The 16,899-nt window shown below is 41.9% G+C and overlaps 1 protein-coding gene across 4 annotated transcripts in view; it reads left to right on the plus strand.

The window, feature by feature from the left end:
• Positions 1-1,697: 1,697 nt before the first annotated feature.
• cfap77 (cilia and flagella associated protein 77) overlaps positions 1,698-16,899 on the plus strand; it is a 97,828-nt gene continuing 82,626 nt past the window's right edge. For 2 of the 4 annotated variants that reach the window (XM_062454230.1, XM_062454227.1), the window contains exon 1: positions 2,438-2,665. In XM_062454230.1, the coding sequence (XP_062310214.1) occupies positions 2,600-2,665 (66 nt within the window). In that variant the 5' untranslated portion in view covers positions 2,438-2,599. Of the gene's footprint in view, positions 1,822-2,281; positions 2,409-2,437; positions 2,666-16,899 lie in introns of those variants that run through there. The other 2 variants (XM_062454229.1, XM_062454228.1) reach the window with 2 other exon arrangements.

The raw sequence follows: 16,899 nt of genomic DNA on the forward strand, positions 1-16,899 counted from the left end.
TTACCTATTGAAAAACTAGTCTGGGATTTTTGATTGAGGGGAGTGTTGAAAACGTACTGTCGCCATTTCGCTTCCTAAACAGCGGTGGAATTGTGGGTGGAAGTGTCTATAATTCTGCATACTTCTTATTATTATTATTATTATCCTCTTCCAACCACTTTTTTTGCCATCTAACTTTCACACTGTTTAAGCTAGAAACAACGTTCACACTTTATTTGATCAGAATTTGTTTTATTTAAATTTATACAAACAAGGAATTTACTGTGGCAGAAAGGTGCATACAATAAACATATACGTTTATTAATTAAAAAAACTTGAATGTATAAAAGTCTAATACTAAAGAACTAAACAATAAGTAAGATCTAAAATAGATATAAATATAAAATATAAAAATAGGGCAACATAGTGCAATATAACAGGTGGCCTGTGCAATATGCACAAGGTGGTGGATGGACTTATAAATAAATAGATAAAAATGTTAATGTCAGTGGGAGTCCTTGGCCTTGTTGAAGAGGCTTGCAGGGGATGGAAAGAAACTGTTCTTATGGTGTGAGGTAGCAACAACATTAGCAAGCCATAACTCTTTCTAGCATGTGTATTGACCTATAGTATTGACAGGGAGAGCCTAACCTGTCAGCTGTGTTGTCGATGCCTCGAGAGAAAAAAGAAAGTGACCAGAGCTTGCCGTAAAGCAGTATCTCTGGTCGTACGATGTGTTTGACGTCATTGACATTTTAAAAGGCTTTTTAAGACAAAAAAGCGACTTAAAAAAAGTCTACACCCAGAAGTGTGTATTTTTTTCCCGTCCCCTTTTGAATTCAACATTCAAATTACTAGACAAAAAATTATATCCTGAGAAAAGTGGAAGTTTCCCGAGAGTGGCAGTTCTCTATGGTTCTCCCCATATTAGGGATACTGAACACACAAGTAACACGACTTGAAATATATGTAGGCAATGACGTCACCATGCCACTTACATTTACATTTACACTTACATTAAAGACTGTCAGTAACAAATTAACGGAAACTTAAAACACAACAATTATAATATTCAGCTTTAAAGAGAATTTTAAGAATGAATTGAGTGTTTCAATAAGTCAAGTCCAGTGTGTTTTATTTGCCATTTCTAATCCTAAACATTTTACAGTACACAATGAAAACCAAACAGCGTTCTTCCAGAGCTATGGTGCAACATGAACATTAGAGCCCGACCGATATATCGGCGGGCCGATATTATCGACCGATATTGGGCATTTTCCAAACTATCGGTATCGGCATTTATAATGGCCGATAAATGAAATTCTCATATGCTCTCTCTCTTTCGCTCCGTGGGGCCGAAAATCAAGCTGTTCCACTTAGCGCTCCCCCTAGAGGCCTGGACAACTTTCGTTGTGAAAACTGGATGCAGCGTTTTTGGTTTGCGTGCTTTAGTTTTTGCAACGCGTTTATGTATTTGCAGCGCGTTTATGTATTTGGTTGTGTTGTGTGTATTTGCAGCGCGTTTGCTGAATGCTGCACATTTGTTGTCAAATTCATGAAGATGTTTTCTTAATTTGCTTGTGTTTTGTCTATTTGCATGTGTTTTCTTAATTTGCAGCGCGTTTGCACATGTCGGCCACCGTAAGGCCTATTTTTACTCCCAGTCCGTATACAATTAATGGACGAGGCGCGGAGGTAAGTTTTCTGCCGAGTTGAGAGCTGTCTCAAGTTATAGCTAGGCTACTACAGAGTTAAATGCCAGCAAGCAGACAATCAGAAACACCAGCAGCACCTCCACCCCACCCCCCACCACCGTCTACCGGATTTTAGTGCCCAAACGTGGTAAGTGCCCAAACCTATGGTAATCTCCTGATACATTTTTGATCAAATTTGAGAGCCTTAATGACGAGCTTCAAGGATTCTGTGTTGAGAAGAACACCAGTTATTTACACAAACAAACGACGTTGTTCTACGGCAGCGTATTGCTGCCACACCAGAAAAAGAAAAACGGATCAGTATCACGTTATAACGTGATACAAATTTATACATATGGGGGAGTGTGTCTTTGTTTTCGGTGGAGGTGAGCAAGTCATCCTATTTGGGGGGAGTTGACTCGTATTTGGGGGGAGTGTTTTGCACTTCAGGGCCACCGTACTCCCGTGTCCCTCCAGCTGCCGTAATCTTCTCTTCGATTCTCTTAAAAAAAAATTATCAAGACGAAATCACTTCTTGATTCGAGTGGTTTGTGCGCGCGCTCACGCGAGGGTGTGCTTTTCCTGACGGGGTGCATCTGGTCACAACCATAGATATAGCTATATATCTGCAACGCATTTTATATCCGGCCGAACATTGTTTTGTTTTTTAGCGTCTCGTTGACTTGACAACCAGAGATGAAATAGCGACACAGTTCTGTGAAGTGGGTACGGCAAGTACGTCACTGCTCAAAACTTTAAAACGAAGTGCTTTCACCTGAGATGTCTAAGTAACACTGATCTTATTTAATTACCAAAACCCAGAACTCTCATTGGTTCCGTTTGGTCGTGTGTTGGGTTGACTCCAGATTATCGAACGTAACCCGTTTGTCCACAATTATTTACCCAGGTGACATCTGAGAAAAGAGATGCAAGCTGCTCACATTGGGGTGGTTCGGGACGTCATGCTACTAGCTAACCCACTGTTAATCAAGGTAAGTAAGAAATGTACAGTAGTGTAGGTCTAACTGCGGAGTAGATGTTGACAATTATACTGCTCCTATTTAGTTAGAAAAGTATGTCCAAACTAGAGAGGGTACGATTTCTGGGGAAATTGTGAGGTGTGCTTGCGTCGGTTGCAGGTGGGTCCGTTTTTTTAACTAAAAATGTACCCTAGTCAAAAAGTCCAATTGGATGCCAATAGACAAATCCAATAAGATTTTGGAACCAGTCCGATTGGATATATTCCTATAGGATATAATTCGTATAAAAAGAAGAATCCTATAGGAGTCCAATAGGACTGGTTCCAAAATCTTCTAGGATTTTTTAATAGCATATTATTCTTTCATTTTCTTATAGGATCATGTACTGTTTACCTATATGATTTATATTACGTACAAAATATGTCAGTAAGATTTAGGCAGCTATGCAAATTTGTCAAGGGTATCCCTCAGTAAAGTTAGCCACACTATGAAACATGAAACAAAAGTGTTGCGTTGAATCACATGGATAATAGAAGAATAACATGACATTAATAATTGTGTGATAGTACAGCACAAGTTAATTTAGTTTATTACTGATAAAAACAACACAATGGATCCAACTGCCTTCTTATGGATCCCCTTAATATCTTGTCTTCAGAGAGAGGGGGGGGGGGGTGTAAGAGAAAGATATCAGTCTACTGTCACACTAGATTTCATGTGAGTAATCCAAGCACAGCTCAACTGAAAGACCAAATTAATCTACATGTGTATTTGATATTACATGTCTCTATTTTCATACTGCTGGTATGGCTTTGCCAAAACTGAGACTTCAAACATACCTTAATCTCATGCTGATGCTTTTCTCCTCCTGGTTAACTTTTCCTCATCTGTGTATTTTTGAGCAATAGGTTTTCTCACTTCTGCTTTGGAGATTCCAGATTTGGCATTCATGAATTCTGTAAAAAATAACACAAAAGCAACAGGTGAACAGTCTTTATATGACAAAAACCTTTGAGAGTGAAATGACTGTATAAAGCTTGTTCCTAAGAATTTATTGCTTACCAAGTATGTCAGTCATTTTTGCAGGGTCAAGTTGTGGCTTGGCCTCTTTTTCTTTGAAGGCATTAGACCAGTCACACTGTGACTTGCAAGCACCTGCCTCCCAAAGAATGCCATGCACAGTTCTTTGGTGGCCTTTTTCGAATCCCCCATTTAATTAATTAATATTGGCTAGCACTGATAAATATTCAGTCCTTATTCAATATGTATTAGGGCCAATCTTCACCTTCAAATGATAGAAACAAGCAATACAAAAATTGTGTCAGATCAGCATGCTACCATCTGAGATTATTAAGATTTGTTTTCTGTAGTTAGAGAACTAAAGCTAATTGATCACATCATAAGATTTACATTTAAATATATAATCTAATGGGAGGCATAACATCGTTACCTTGGAATGTCTCTTGGCGAGTCCCTTGGCAATCCGTTTCAGTACAGGTCACTGTAGCATCCAAGCAGGGCTCAGGAACTTTTGCTACAGGAGAGGAAAGTAAAAAAAAAAAAAAAAAACGTTTAATTACGGTGTTACTAATAAGCACACATTATTAACATAAAGCTAAGATAACATTTCAAAACAGAATTCCTTTTTATTTGATTAGGTGAGATCAAGAGGGCTTTTACATTACGTCAGCAAAACATATTACCTTTATTTTCAATACTTTTTTGAAGACAAGCCACTTGGGCTTGCAGGTCTAGAATAAGATTTTTTAGTTCCTGTAATTCTGACTTCACTGCAGGATTTTTCTTCCACCCATCCTGCTCTTTCACAAGGTTGTTGTCAACTTGGCTGTAGGTATCCTACAAAGTGATAGCCTGACGTTGTCATACTCATAATTCTAGTCAGAATATGAGTCTGATACCGCTCCGTTGGGCTGTGAGTATGGGGCGTGTTTCAACCGAACCCGGACAAAAAATGCCTCTTTGCTCAATTGGATAGACCTACAACCAATCAGAGCAACGTAGTATGTTTTTTGTTGAAAACAAATTCAACCCAAACGCTCTTTGGTGATGTGGTTGATTACGTTACTGTTGATCATCTGTCCTTCGTCGTATAAAGCCCGCCCTGACAATTTCATTGGTCCGAACAGCTCTTGTTCGGACATAGTTTTTCCCCAACCGAGCGATCCCAGACCCAACTTCCCGACCAAATTTTTTTGTGGGCGGGGCTAAGTTGGTCTGGCAGCCAGGCTAACAAAGTGACACTTGAGTAACATTTTACAAACTGCATTGACAATACATTGTCTCACCACACACACACCCCTCTAACTTATATCCAACTTACATATATGTATGTACACATATGGTTGAGCTTCTCTTTGTATTTTTGAAGGAAGGATTTGTCTCTTACATTGCTGGACCTTGACTTCTTTCTTCTAACATGAACATTGGACTCTATTAATTGCTGTTATTACTATAGATGTTATTGTCATGATCACCACCAACAGTGATATTACAGACCTCATTGTCTTCAGCACTTCTGTGTACATTTTTGCACGTTTCTCACACATTCCTCTGCCAAGTTCGTTCTCAGGCTCATCCTCATAAGTGAGAGGATGAGGATGGCAGACCTCTCTAAGCATTATAGATTGAGCGCAAAATACAGTTACTGTTTTATCAGAATCAGAAAGGGGTTTTATTCGCCATGAAAGTTTGCACAGACAAGGAATTTACTTTGGCAGGAAGGTGCATACATTAAACATATAGGAATCTTAAATATGTGGTATAACTATACTAAAGGTACAAAGTCTAAAAGATCTAAAATAAAATATAAAGTAGCCAAATAATTTACTATATAAAAATACAAATAGTACAAGAGATACAAATAGTACAAAAGATAAAAATAGTGTAATATAGTGCTGCACAGTGTCATTGTGCAGACTGTGATTAAAGTCAGTGTGAGCCCTTGGCCTTGTTGAAGAGGCCAACAGCGGATGGGAAGAAACTGTTTTTGTGGCGTGTGGAATTGAGAATGTGAAGTTGACGTCACGCGGTCATGGGTTCAAACCTTGTTTGTACAGTCAATGGTTCAAACTACTCGTTAATGGAAAATGTAGTTTTTATGTTGTATTCGCAACGGTCGGCGCTCTTGGTTTTCAGCATGCCTTGCGGCAGACAGAAGGGGACTTAGTTGGGGGGTTCATTTTGTTCACGGAAGCATTGTTTAAGTTTCTATTGTTGAACTCTTGTGTTTATTTTGATATGTGTAGTGTTGGATGTTAGTTTGCTTAGTTCGATTTTTCACACTGAGGGTGAAGGTTAGCTAGCTATATCGCTAGACAGGCTGTTACAGCGGGGCAGATGCAGTAGGCTAGTATCGCAGGATGCAGTCTATGAGGTTTATCCAAGTCACGATTATTGCTAGTTGAAAGGAATAAACGTTTCCCATTGCAAATAATGGTTTGATATTTTCAAGTTCCACTACCTCTGTTCACGTAACTGACAGCTGCAATAGGTTAACTTAAAACCATAGACTGTATGTCTATGGTTAAAAATTGCTTGCACACGTGCGCCCTAATATTTTACCACGCTTGCACACATTTTTTTGGGGGCACTGTAGTAGAGCCCATATATATGATTATTTAAGGGAAATCATGAGAAAACAAGAACATTTCATGCATCAATGTTTACAATAATCTCCGTCCGTAGGCTACATCTTCATTTTAAACCACTTTCATTACAAGATATAGAAAAACGTAACTTTGTTTTATCTTCGGGTCATTCTGACCCATCAGTCATTGTGACCCACCGCCGTATTGCGACAACTTACCGCATACAAAAACAAAGTGAAGCATTTTCTTTTAACCGTCGGGTTGTCTCAGACCCCCCACATTGCGAAGGTTAAAAGAAAATGCTATTTATTTGTTTTTGTATTGGGTAAAATTGGGTTCGTTGTGAACCTTTGGGTCATGTGACCCGAAGGCAGCACAAGGGTTAAGAACATATGAAATATACATAATTGTGGGCAATGTAGAACAGCACACAGATTATAAATATATTATTTTGTTAGAAAGATATGACCATTCTAGTGATTAGTGGATAAACCGGAATTCTCCATAACTAAGAAGGGTTGACTTTCTTCGACAATCCAATTGTCCAAGCAAGTTACAGATATTTAGCTTAAAGGATAGCCTACATAGTGTAGCTAGCTAATGTTTATTTAGCAAGTTTCACAGAAATCTGCAAACAACGAGTCATACAGGCTACTACGGTCAGTAGTTTCCTGTCACAAACGCAGAAGCCGGATCGTGTAAAACTCGTGTTTGTGTTAGAAAATTGACAACATATGTTAAGAAACGTGTCTTTACTCGAAATATTGCCTCAGTTTTCCATTTGAAGCAGCTCATCTAACACTGTAGGACATCTCCCATGCCATGGTATCCTCTGACTCTGTTTAGGCAAAAGATGGATAACGATACATTTATTAATTCACGCCCATTAACCCCTTAACCAAATTAGATTTGCTTTTAGTTTATGTTGTCACGAGTACCTGTCAGTTTTCCTAAATAAAATTGGTGATTGGACGGCGAAGATATTAATGCAGGAGCCATGGGAATTTAAGTTCCCATATTTGGACTGGCCGGCTGGAAAGGATGTGTACCTGCAAAGATGGCGGCGACGTTCAAACATGCAACACGGCGTGATGTATCGTTAACCTAAAGTGACGTAACTTCACATTCTCTTTTGGACCTGATGGACTGCAGCCTTCTGCCAGAGGGGAGTGGCTGAAACAGAGTGTGTCCAGGGTGGGAGGAGTCAGCCACAATCTTCCTCGCCCTCCTCAGGGTGCTCGAGGTGTGTAGGTCCTCGAGGGAAGGCAGATTGCAGTCGATCACCTTCTCAGCAATGCGAATGATACGCTGCAGTCTGCTCTTGTCCTTGGCAGTGGCAGCAGCGTACCAGATGGTGATGGAGGACATGAGGATGGACTCAATGATGGCTGTGTAGAAGTGCACCATCATTGTCCTTGTCCATTGTTCTTCAGCTGCCGCAGGAAGTACATCCTCTGTTGTGCTTTCTTGATGAGGGAGCTGATGTTCAGTTCCCACTTGAGGTCCTGGGAGAGGATAGTACCCAGGAAGTGGAAGGACTCCACAGTGTTGACTGGGGAGTCGCACAGGGTGATGGGGGTGAGTGGGCCTGTGTTCTTTCTAAAGTCCACAACCATCTCCACTGTCTTAAGAGCATTGAGCTCTAAGTTGTTCTGGCTGCACCAGGTCAGCAGGTTGTCAGCTTCCCACCTATAGTCAGACTCATCCCCGACAGAGATGAGCCCAATGACCAGGAGTTTGACGGACGGATGACTGGAGGAGCAGCTGTTGGTGTACAGGGAGAAGAGCAGAAGGGAAAGGACGCAGCCCTGAGGAGATCCGGTGCTGATGGACCGGAATTCAAAGACTTGTGTTCCCAGCTTAACGCACTGCTTCCTGTCAGACAGGAAGTCTGTGATCCACCTGCAGGGGAGTCGGGAACGTTCAGCTGGGAGAGCTTGTCCTGAAGCAGGGCGGGGATGATGGTGTTGAAGGCAGAGCTGAAGTCCACAAACAGGATCCTGGCGTAGGATGCTGGGGAGTCAAGGTGCTGTAGCGTGAAGTGGAGGGCCATGTTAACTGTGTCGTCCACAGACCTGTTGGCTCTGTAGGAAAACTGCAGGGGGTTCAGGAGGGGTCTGTGATGGATTTGAGGTGTGCCAGCACCAGGCGCTCAAAATACTTCAATACCACAGAGGTCAGGGCGACAGGGCTGTAGTCATTTAGTCCTGTTGGCCTTGGCTTTTTGGGCACAGGGATGATGGTGGAGGACTTGAGACAGGCTGGCACATGTCTCCAGGGAGGTGTTGAAGATGTTGGTGAACACTGGAGAAAGCTGGTCAGCGAACTGCTTGAGGGTGGCAGGAGAGACAGGGTCCGGCCCAGCTGCTTTGCGGGGGTTCTGCGTCTTGAACAGTCTGACTTCTCTCTCCCGAATGGAGAGTCATCACAGTGAAGATGGGGTCCACTTGGGTGGGAAGGGGTAGTTCAGGACATTCAGGAAAATTTCTGCCTGTATGCAGGAATCAGATGGACCATGGCATGGTCAGAGTGACATAGTGCTGCTCGAGGGACGGCGTGGTAGGCATTACTGACCGTAGTGTAGCAGTGATCCAGTGTTCCCTTCTCTGGTATGGCATTTGATGAATTGTCTGTATTTGGGGAGTTTGTGTCTGAGATTACCCTTGTTAAAGTCGCCAAGTACTATAAACAGGAAATCCGGATTTGCTCGTTCCACACTCAGAATATGGTCGGCGAGCATGCGTTGGGCCTCTTTAACCTGAGGACCCAGCCGCAAGTACACTCCCACCAGAATGAGCGACGCGAACTCGCGAGGCGAGTAGAAAGGTTTATAGTTTATAAAAAATTATTCCAGATCAAAGGAACAATGTTGCAGGATCACTGTCACATCTACACACCAGCCACTGTTAATGTAAAAACAAATACCACCTCCTTTCATTTTGCCGGAGAGTGCTGTGTCCCGATCAGCTCTCACAAGTTGAAAGCCTGGCAGTTGTAATGCGGCGTCCGGGATCAAATCACACAGCCATGTCTCCGTGAAGCACAAAACCGAAGATGAAAGACAGTCTCAGTTTTTCACCATCATGTTGAAGTTCCATTGTTGGAGAGGAAAAAACTTGGAATCACTGTTCGGATCCCACGCCTGCGTAGCCGAACTAGCGCTCACGCTCGCTTTCCCCTTCTACGGCGTTTCACTACTTGAGCCAAGCCTAGCGCGGCTTTGACTAGAATGCCCAGTAATTCTGCTGCTGGGAGCAGAAAAGTGGGAAATGCACCCTCAGGAGTTGTTTCCCTGATGTTTAGTAGTTTGTCTCTTGTTAGAGAACTCCGAAAATCTTGGCAGAACACTGAATTAACAGACAAATCAAAACAGAGTGCACCAACTGACCGAGGCAGCCATCATAGGCGCCATCTTGGATCTATCTCTCCATAAACATTACATTGGACTCATATTGTTATTCTGTGCAGTCAGACATTAATTTGTAAGTTTGTTGTCTGGTTAGTTTACTATGCAGGTACTCTAGCACTTTCGAGGATCATGTTGTTTAATTGAAATTTGTTTAACTACAAGCTCTTCTGGTTCCACCCATTGGCACTTATTTTCTTTTCACAATGTATGCTTCATGTTTTGGCTACCCGCAATGTTTTTGGGGCTATCTCGTTGTTTATGATCATTGATTTATGCACTTTTTGTAAAGCTCTCTCTTGTAAGTCGCCTTGGATAAAAGCGTGACGAATTTTAAATGTACTATGCAATTGAGTGGGGGAGTGAGCCTCATTATGGCTCAAACCTAGCCAACTTTGCAGATCTGACTAAAGCACCAGCTACAGTTTACACTTGGCAGGTTAAAACGAACTCTGTTGCGATTGCTCTGGGCTACGTTTCCCAATAACGAGCAAAATAACGATCCATCGTTATTTCTTACGTGCGTTTCCCGAACATGCTCGTAAGGAGAACCATCGTACGTGTCTCTTAAGTACCACTTAACAAGACGCTGTTCATTGTACTGAAATGTGATTCTTCTGACGCAACTTAAAGACTTTAACATTAAAACGTTAACCAAAATAATTGACGAATTACGGTAAACAACAATTATTTTCTGTCGCTACAGAAAACATACGTGTACATTAATTATAGCCTATACTTATTCTAGTAATTTCCGATGTACGTTGTATGATGCCACATGAAGGCAAAGACAATAAGGGGAACGTGCAAACTGTGCTGAGTTTTACACCGGTGTCAGGACCCTGCAATCAGCGTGACGTGTATAAAAATGCTCAGGTAACGCCCAAACCATTCGATGAAAGACCGATGGCGTCAGACAAAAGGAGGAAGGCTGGCTACAGGCCTGAGGAAATGACCATCATGCTGGAGGAAATAGAAACAAACAAAGAAATCTTATTCTCTCGGTTTAAAGGTGCCCACACCAACAAACAAAATACCAAGGTGTGGGAAGAAATTGCCCAAAAATTTACGGCAGTCAGTGGGGTCAGGAGAGGGGAAACTGACATCCGGAAGAAATGGCAAGTCTTTGCCAGTCTTTCCAAAAGATGGCCCGCAAAATCATTGGTCCGGCCCGCCATGGCACTGCAGGTACCATATTATTAAGTGCATTATTTGTTGGTCGCGGCCGGGCAGCAGCACAATTTTAATATGTGGAGGAGGACCGTGAAGGCGCGCAGCGTCGCGTACCAACGTTCGACGCCCTCACGGTGTTTCCTGAAGGCGTGAAATGATCCACTCTGACTGGAGTGGGTCTGTGTGGGTCTCATAAAAATGTCGACTACAAGTTGGTGCAGAATGTCGATTAATAGCCCGAACCTTCTGATTAATAGCCCGATTCCCTAACTGCTCAGCCATCTGACTCCTGGTATTATTTCCTCACTAAAATAATATGTTAATGCAGTTTCTGATAAATAAAATGTATACAAATACAAACTTAAGATATGAAACTTAAAGTCCTTTGAACAAAAAATAAATAATAACTAGAGGGTACAATTTCTGGGGAAATTGTAGGGTGTGCTTGCTTGCGTCGGTTGCAGGTGGGTACGTCCCCTTAAGTTTTTCTCTTCTAGTGACATTTTTCAAGCATTTAGCCTACTCATATTGCGTAATTCATTAAGAACCCCCTTTGAAACAAACTATTGTAACAACGTTGTCAACGGCAGTATTTCAGATGGAATCGCGATTCAAACAGTACCATCTGCTAACTGAAAATATGCCCCCAAAAAGGTAAATAAGCTTGACATCTATTTAGGGAGAATTGGCTAATTCAAAAGAGGTTTGCTACGAGCAAGCTAGTTGCGGTGGCTAGCCAAACAATCCCCTCAACTTGAGTGAGGGGATTGTTTGAAAGCGCCGAAAATGAGAATGTTTCTTTTGACATAAAGTTTAGGCTGTGCCACTGAAGCCAGCGACGCACCACACAAGCTTGAGTTTAAATACATTATTTAATGTTACATTACTTACTGTACATGCAAGTCTTGATTTGCTTAAATGTACATGTATGATGCTGCTAGTACACCACGGCACGATACTCGCTGTGCAACAGCACATCTATGCACGTTGTATCCATGCGTCGTTGCTAACGTGTGCTGACGGTGATGTAGGCTAGCACTGATACCCTTTGTTGACACAAGGCACTTTTTGCCACAAAAACTTAAGTTCAGTCTAAATCGTGCAACGGAACGTAAATCTCAATAGAAGCAACGCAATCGTGACCAAGACGAACATTTTGACACCGACGTTGTCTATGTAGTCCAAATATTGACTGATCCTTAGGGGTGGGAAAATAATAATAATAAGAAGAAGATATATGTGAGAGAACAAAGGTTGTGCCCTTGCCGAAGGCAAAGCACACCCAATAATATTCATTTATCGGCCATTATAAATGCCGATACCGATAGTTTGGAAAATTCCCAATATCGGCCGATAAAATCGGCCGATATTGGGAATATGAGCGAGCGAGCGAGCTAATCGCAAAGAAACTCAGGCCTCATGTTGAGGGAGAGTTTGTGAAAGAGTGCATGGTTGCTGCTGTGGAATTGTTTCAGGGTGTTAGTTTGTCTCGGAGAACCGTGTCAGATCGGATTATTGACTTAGCACAAGGTATTGAAAAAACACTGAAGGATTCTGCAGGAGATTTCCAATTTTTCTCTCTGGCTTGTGATGAGACAACGGATATAACAAATACTGCTTAAATGTCTGTTTTTGTTCGCGGGATAACTGCCGAGTTTTACACTTGAGAGGAACTGCTTTCACTGGAAGTCATGCATGGCACTACAAGAAGTTAGGACTTGTTTGAGAGACTTGTTTTATCAATGAAAAAACTTGAGCTAACATTTGAAAAGTTAAGTGGCCTTACTACAGATGGAGATCCAGCCATGGTTGGCTCGCAAAAGGGGTTAGTTGCATTTGTCAAGAAAGAACTGAATCATCTCAGTCTTGATCCAAATGATTTAATTATATGCCACTGCATCATACACCAGGAAAGTCTCTGTGCACAGTCGTTGTGGCTCAACAATGTGATGTCAACCGTAGTGTCGTGCATAAACTTTATCAAAGCCAGAGGGCTTAACAGCCGCCAGTTTAAGGAGTTACTGAGTGATCTTGACTCTGAGTACGGTGATCTTGTTTATCACTGTGAAGTGCGATGGCTGAGCTGCTGGAACATGCTCAGGAGGTTTTATCAACTGCAGGATGAAGTCAAGCAGTTCATTGAGATGAAGGGAAAACCTGTCATGGAACTCAATGATAGCAAGTGGCTGTGTGATCTAGCATTCATGGTGGACATTACCAAGTACCTCTCAGAGCTGAACATCAAGCTGCAGGGCCCCAACCAGCTTCTCAGCTCACTGCTTTCAAACGTGAAATCATTTGAAGCTAAATTAAGGCTGTGGAAAGTGAATAACATGGTGGTGCATTTCCCCACTCTGGAAGGACAAAAGCCTTCTACGACACTAGAATATGCTGGTGAATGCGCAAAACTAATTGAGGCATTTAATGAAAGATTCAAGACCGTGAAAAGTAAACAAATGGAATTGAACATCTTTGCTACACCTTTCAATGTGGAACCAGCTGATGTGCCTGATAACCTACAACACGAAATAATTCAGCTGCAAAGCGATGAAGTTCTGAAAGCTAGGTACAACAACCTTCCACTGTTTGAGTTCTACAAACATTACATTGAGTTCTACAAAACATTCATCCTTACATTAAGTAAGGATGAATTTCCCACTTTGAGAAGACATGCATTGAAATATGCATCTGTGTTTGGAACAACTTACTGCTGCGAGCAGTTCTTTTCAAAACTTACCTTAGCAAAGAGTCGACTGTGCTCCAGGCTGACCGACGCAAACCTGGAAAAACAAGCGAAGCTGGTTCATGCAGGGGGACACGAGACCTAGCGCGTCACTAGCAATCGTCATCACGCGTCAAGGCACACCTTCCTAATAGGGCGGGGTATATAGCAGGGATCCCGGCACTTGCATTGCTAGTGCCGGGAGTGCCGCCTCCCCGGCCTCCGCCCTTTGTCTGGTCTTCTTTTCTTCTTTCTCAGGGGGAATGCGTTCGCTGCTCTCTGCCTGGATGTCGAGACGGTGTCTCAGGAGACGGTGCCGGGTTAGGGTTAGCCGCACCGTTGGGTGTGGCAGGGAGCCGCTGCGAGCACAACCATATGCCAAATCAAAAATTACAATAATGTATTGTATCGTGTGGAATAAAGTATCAGTTAACAACACTACTGAGTCCTCCTGCCTGAACCAGATGTGAGTAGCAACATCATCAATACCAGCTAACATCACAAACCTCACCAAAGAAAAGCAGTTCCAGCCATCACATTAGGGGTGAGTTAATGTTTGACCAAATATAGCAGGCTAATTCTTACGTTGATAATTATGTACAGCCCCCGAATGATGTTATACATTTCCAAATGGCCCTTGGCAGAAGAAAGGTTCCCCACTCCTGAAGTAAAGGCTGAATTGTGTTTTCTATCATATATTCAGTGTTGCCTGTCCCATTCTTAAATGCTTTAGTTTTTTCATCTTATAGATCCATATGAGGAGCAGGAGCAGGGAGAACAAACTCTGTAATAAAACAAATATTTCTCGGATATCTTGTGCCTTGGTTTTTAAAGGGGTGATTGACAGTTTTTTTGGGTATTTCACACTGTTCCTTAAGGTCTCCGAATAGGGTATGTAACATTGGTTGGGCTGAAAATGGCCCGGGTGCTGTTCTATGCCCCTTGATACATCCAGTGAAATAAACGCTGGGTTTTCTCCTTTTATGGAATGCTCATGAATATATAGATGAGCTGCGCGCTGATTGGTTGGTTTACAACGAGTGAAGCTGCGGAGCAAAGACGCAACACGGCCACAGCACTCACTGAAACAACGAAGGTGGAGACTTGAAATAAAAACGTACAAATACATCTATTGTGTCTACACAACACTGTTTTCAACAGATTGACTAGATACCATTTGAAATGATTACGTTAGTTGTTTCCACGAAGCAAACAGGATCGACTTAGGTGGGTTACGTTACATGACAACACAGGTTATTTATTTGAATGAAACACAGTCAGGAACATGAAATAGCGTTAGTCCCATTGCCAAAAACTAAATCATCACACATTCTACCGATGCTAGATACAGGCAGGATACGTTAGCATTGCTAATAACTGTTAGCGACAACATCATACAGCCAAAGAGTATAGAAGCAAGTTCTTTGCTTGCGGCTGTGATAAACTAAGGTCGGAACAGCACCTCTTTTCAGCAACAGCTTCATAGCAAATCCTGATTTAAATTGTCCCCAGTTTTCGAAAGTGTCCTCGGTGAAATGGTCCGAGCAAATTAATACTTTAGCGTCGTACTTAATAGGGATATTCCCATAGATAAACATCAGCCATGCCTGTCTAGTGTCTTGTTCTTGGGGAAGATGGTGAAAAGTGTCAGGATTCCCGGTACAGCCTGGAACACTGCATTTACGGCGCTCCATTTTCAATATCTTGAAAACTTATGAACTTTTTTATTTGTAATTCCTGTGGAAGTACCGAGCAGTGCGCAGTTAGCTAAAAAAGTGTAGGAGATCTACGCGACCTCCGTTTATGTTCCTGGACCAGAAAACCAGAGGGCGGGTAAATGTAAATTTTGGGGCGTGACAAAGTTGATGCTGCAAGTTGTGACGTCACAACTTGCACTGTTTCAAAAGCTAGCGTTTGCAAGTTGCAGTTTCAAAAAGTTAAATTTTGATAGGAAAGAGGTTTCAATGGACTTTGAGGTTCACTGTATGTCTATTTTACACACCAAACTGTCATTTTTCAACTATGACAAGGTAAAATCGGTTTTGCAATCAATCGCCCCTTTAACTCTTCTTGGTACTCTATATGAGTCCTATATTTACTACTTGATTGAACTACAAGGTTAAAAACCATGCATATAAATGGTATCACACATGGCATGTCACAGCTAGAAGCGTAAATAATACAATGTACAAATACCAGCATCTCAATCTCCAACCTATTTACTGTTTTATTTTCTAATGTTGACTATATCTACAATCTTGCAATAATAGGCCAACAGCTTTCCAAGACCATGTTTGCAGTATCATGATTCCCACATTGGCCACAAATGACAAATGACAAACACATAAGGGTAACACTTTATTTGAAGGGGTGTGAATAAGAGTATGACACTGTCATGGCACTGTCATAACCATGACATGACACATGAAAGGATGTTTGTGAATGTTTATGAATGTTGTCATTAGGTGAATTATGTCATTTCTTATGCAAGGTTGACATTGTGATGACTTTGTTATGACAACTTGACATTAGCTGAGACAACATCACCTGTCAATGTCTTTGTCATGACAACTTGACATTAACTGTCATTATCTGGATAAGAGCGTCTGCTAAATGACTAAATGTAACTGAGACAAAATAACCTGTCAATGTCGTTGTCATGACAACTTGACATTAACTGAGACGAAATAACCTCTCATAAACATATCATAGAAGGCCTAATTTAGCCTGGGTTCCAGCCGAACTTAGCCCCGCCCACAAAAATGTTTTGGTCGGGAAGTTGGGTCTGGGTTAAGGTTAGGGTTAGTGGTCGCTCGTTTGGGGAAAAACTATGTCCGAACAAGAGCTGTTCGGACCAATCAAATTGTCAGGGCGGGCTTTATACGATGATGGACAGATAATCAACAGTAATGTAATCAACCACGTCACCAAAGAGCGCTTGGGTTGAATTCGTTTTCAACAAACATGGCTGCCGCTGGAGAGCTGAGATGTACATTCTGCCATCGAGTCTGTTTTAGAAGACATCGACAGCGCATTAATTTTGAAAGAGAACAGAGAAACGCGATCAAGGCATTTGTCGATGGAAAATATGTTTTTGCCGTCCTTCCTACAGGATTCGGTAAAAGTTAACATACTACGTTGCTCTGATTGGTTGTAGGTCTATCCAATTGAGCGAAGAGGCATTTTTTTCAGAGTTTGGTTGAAACACGCCCCATACTCATGGCCCAACAAAGCGGTATCAGACTCATATTCTGACTAGAATTATGAGTATGACAACGTCAGGCTAGGCCTAATTATCAAACTTGAAGAAAATATTTAGCTTTATGTGAGGTTGTCT

The sequence above is a fragment of the Osmerus eperlanus genome, chromosome 28 (assembly GCF_963692335.1).
Source record: "Osmerus eperlanus chromosome 28, fOsmEpe2.1, whole genome shotgun sequence".
NCBI classification, from domain to species: domain Eukaryota; kingdom Metazoa; phylum Chordata; class Actinopteri; order Osmeriformes; family Osmeridae; genus Osmerus; species Osmerus eperlanus.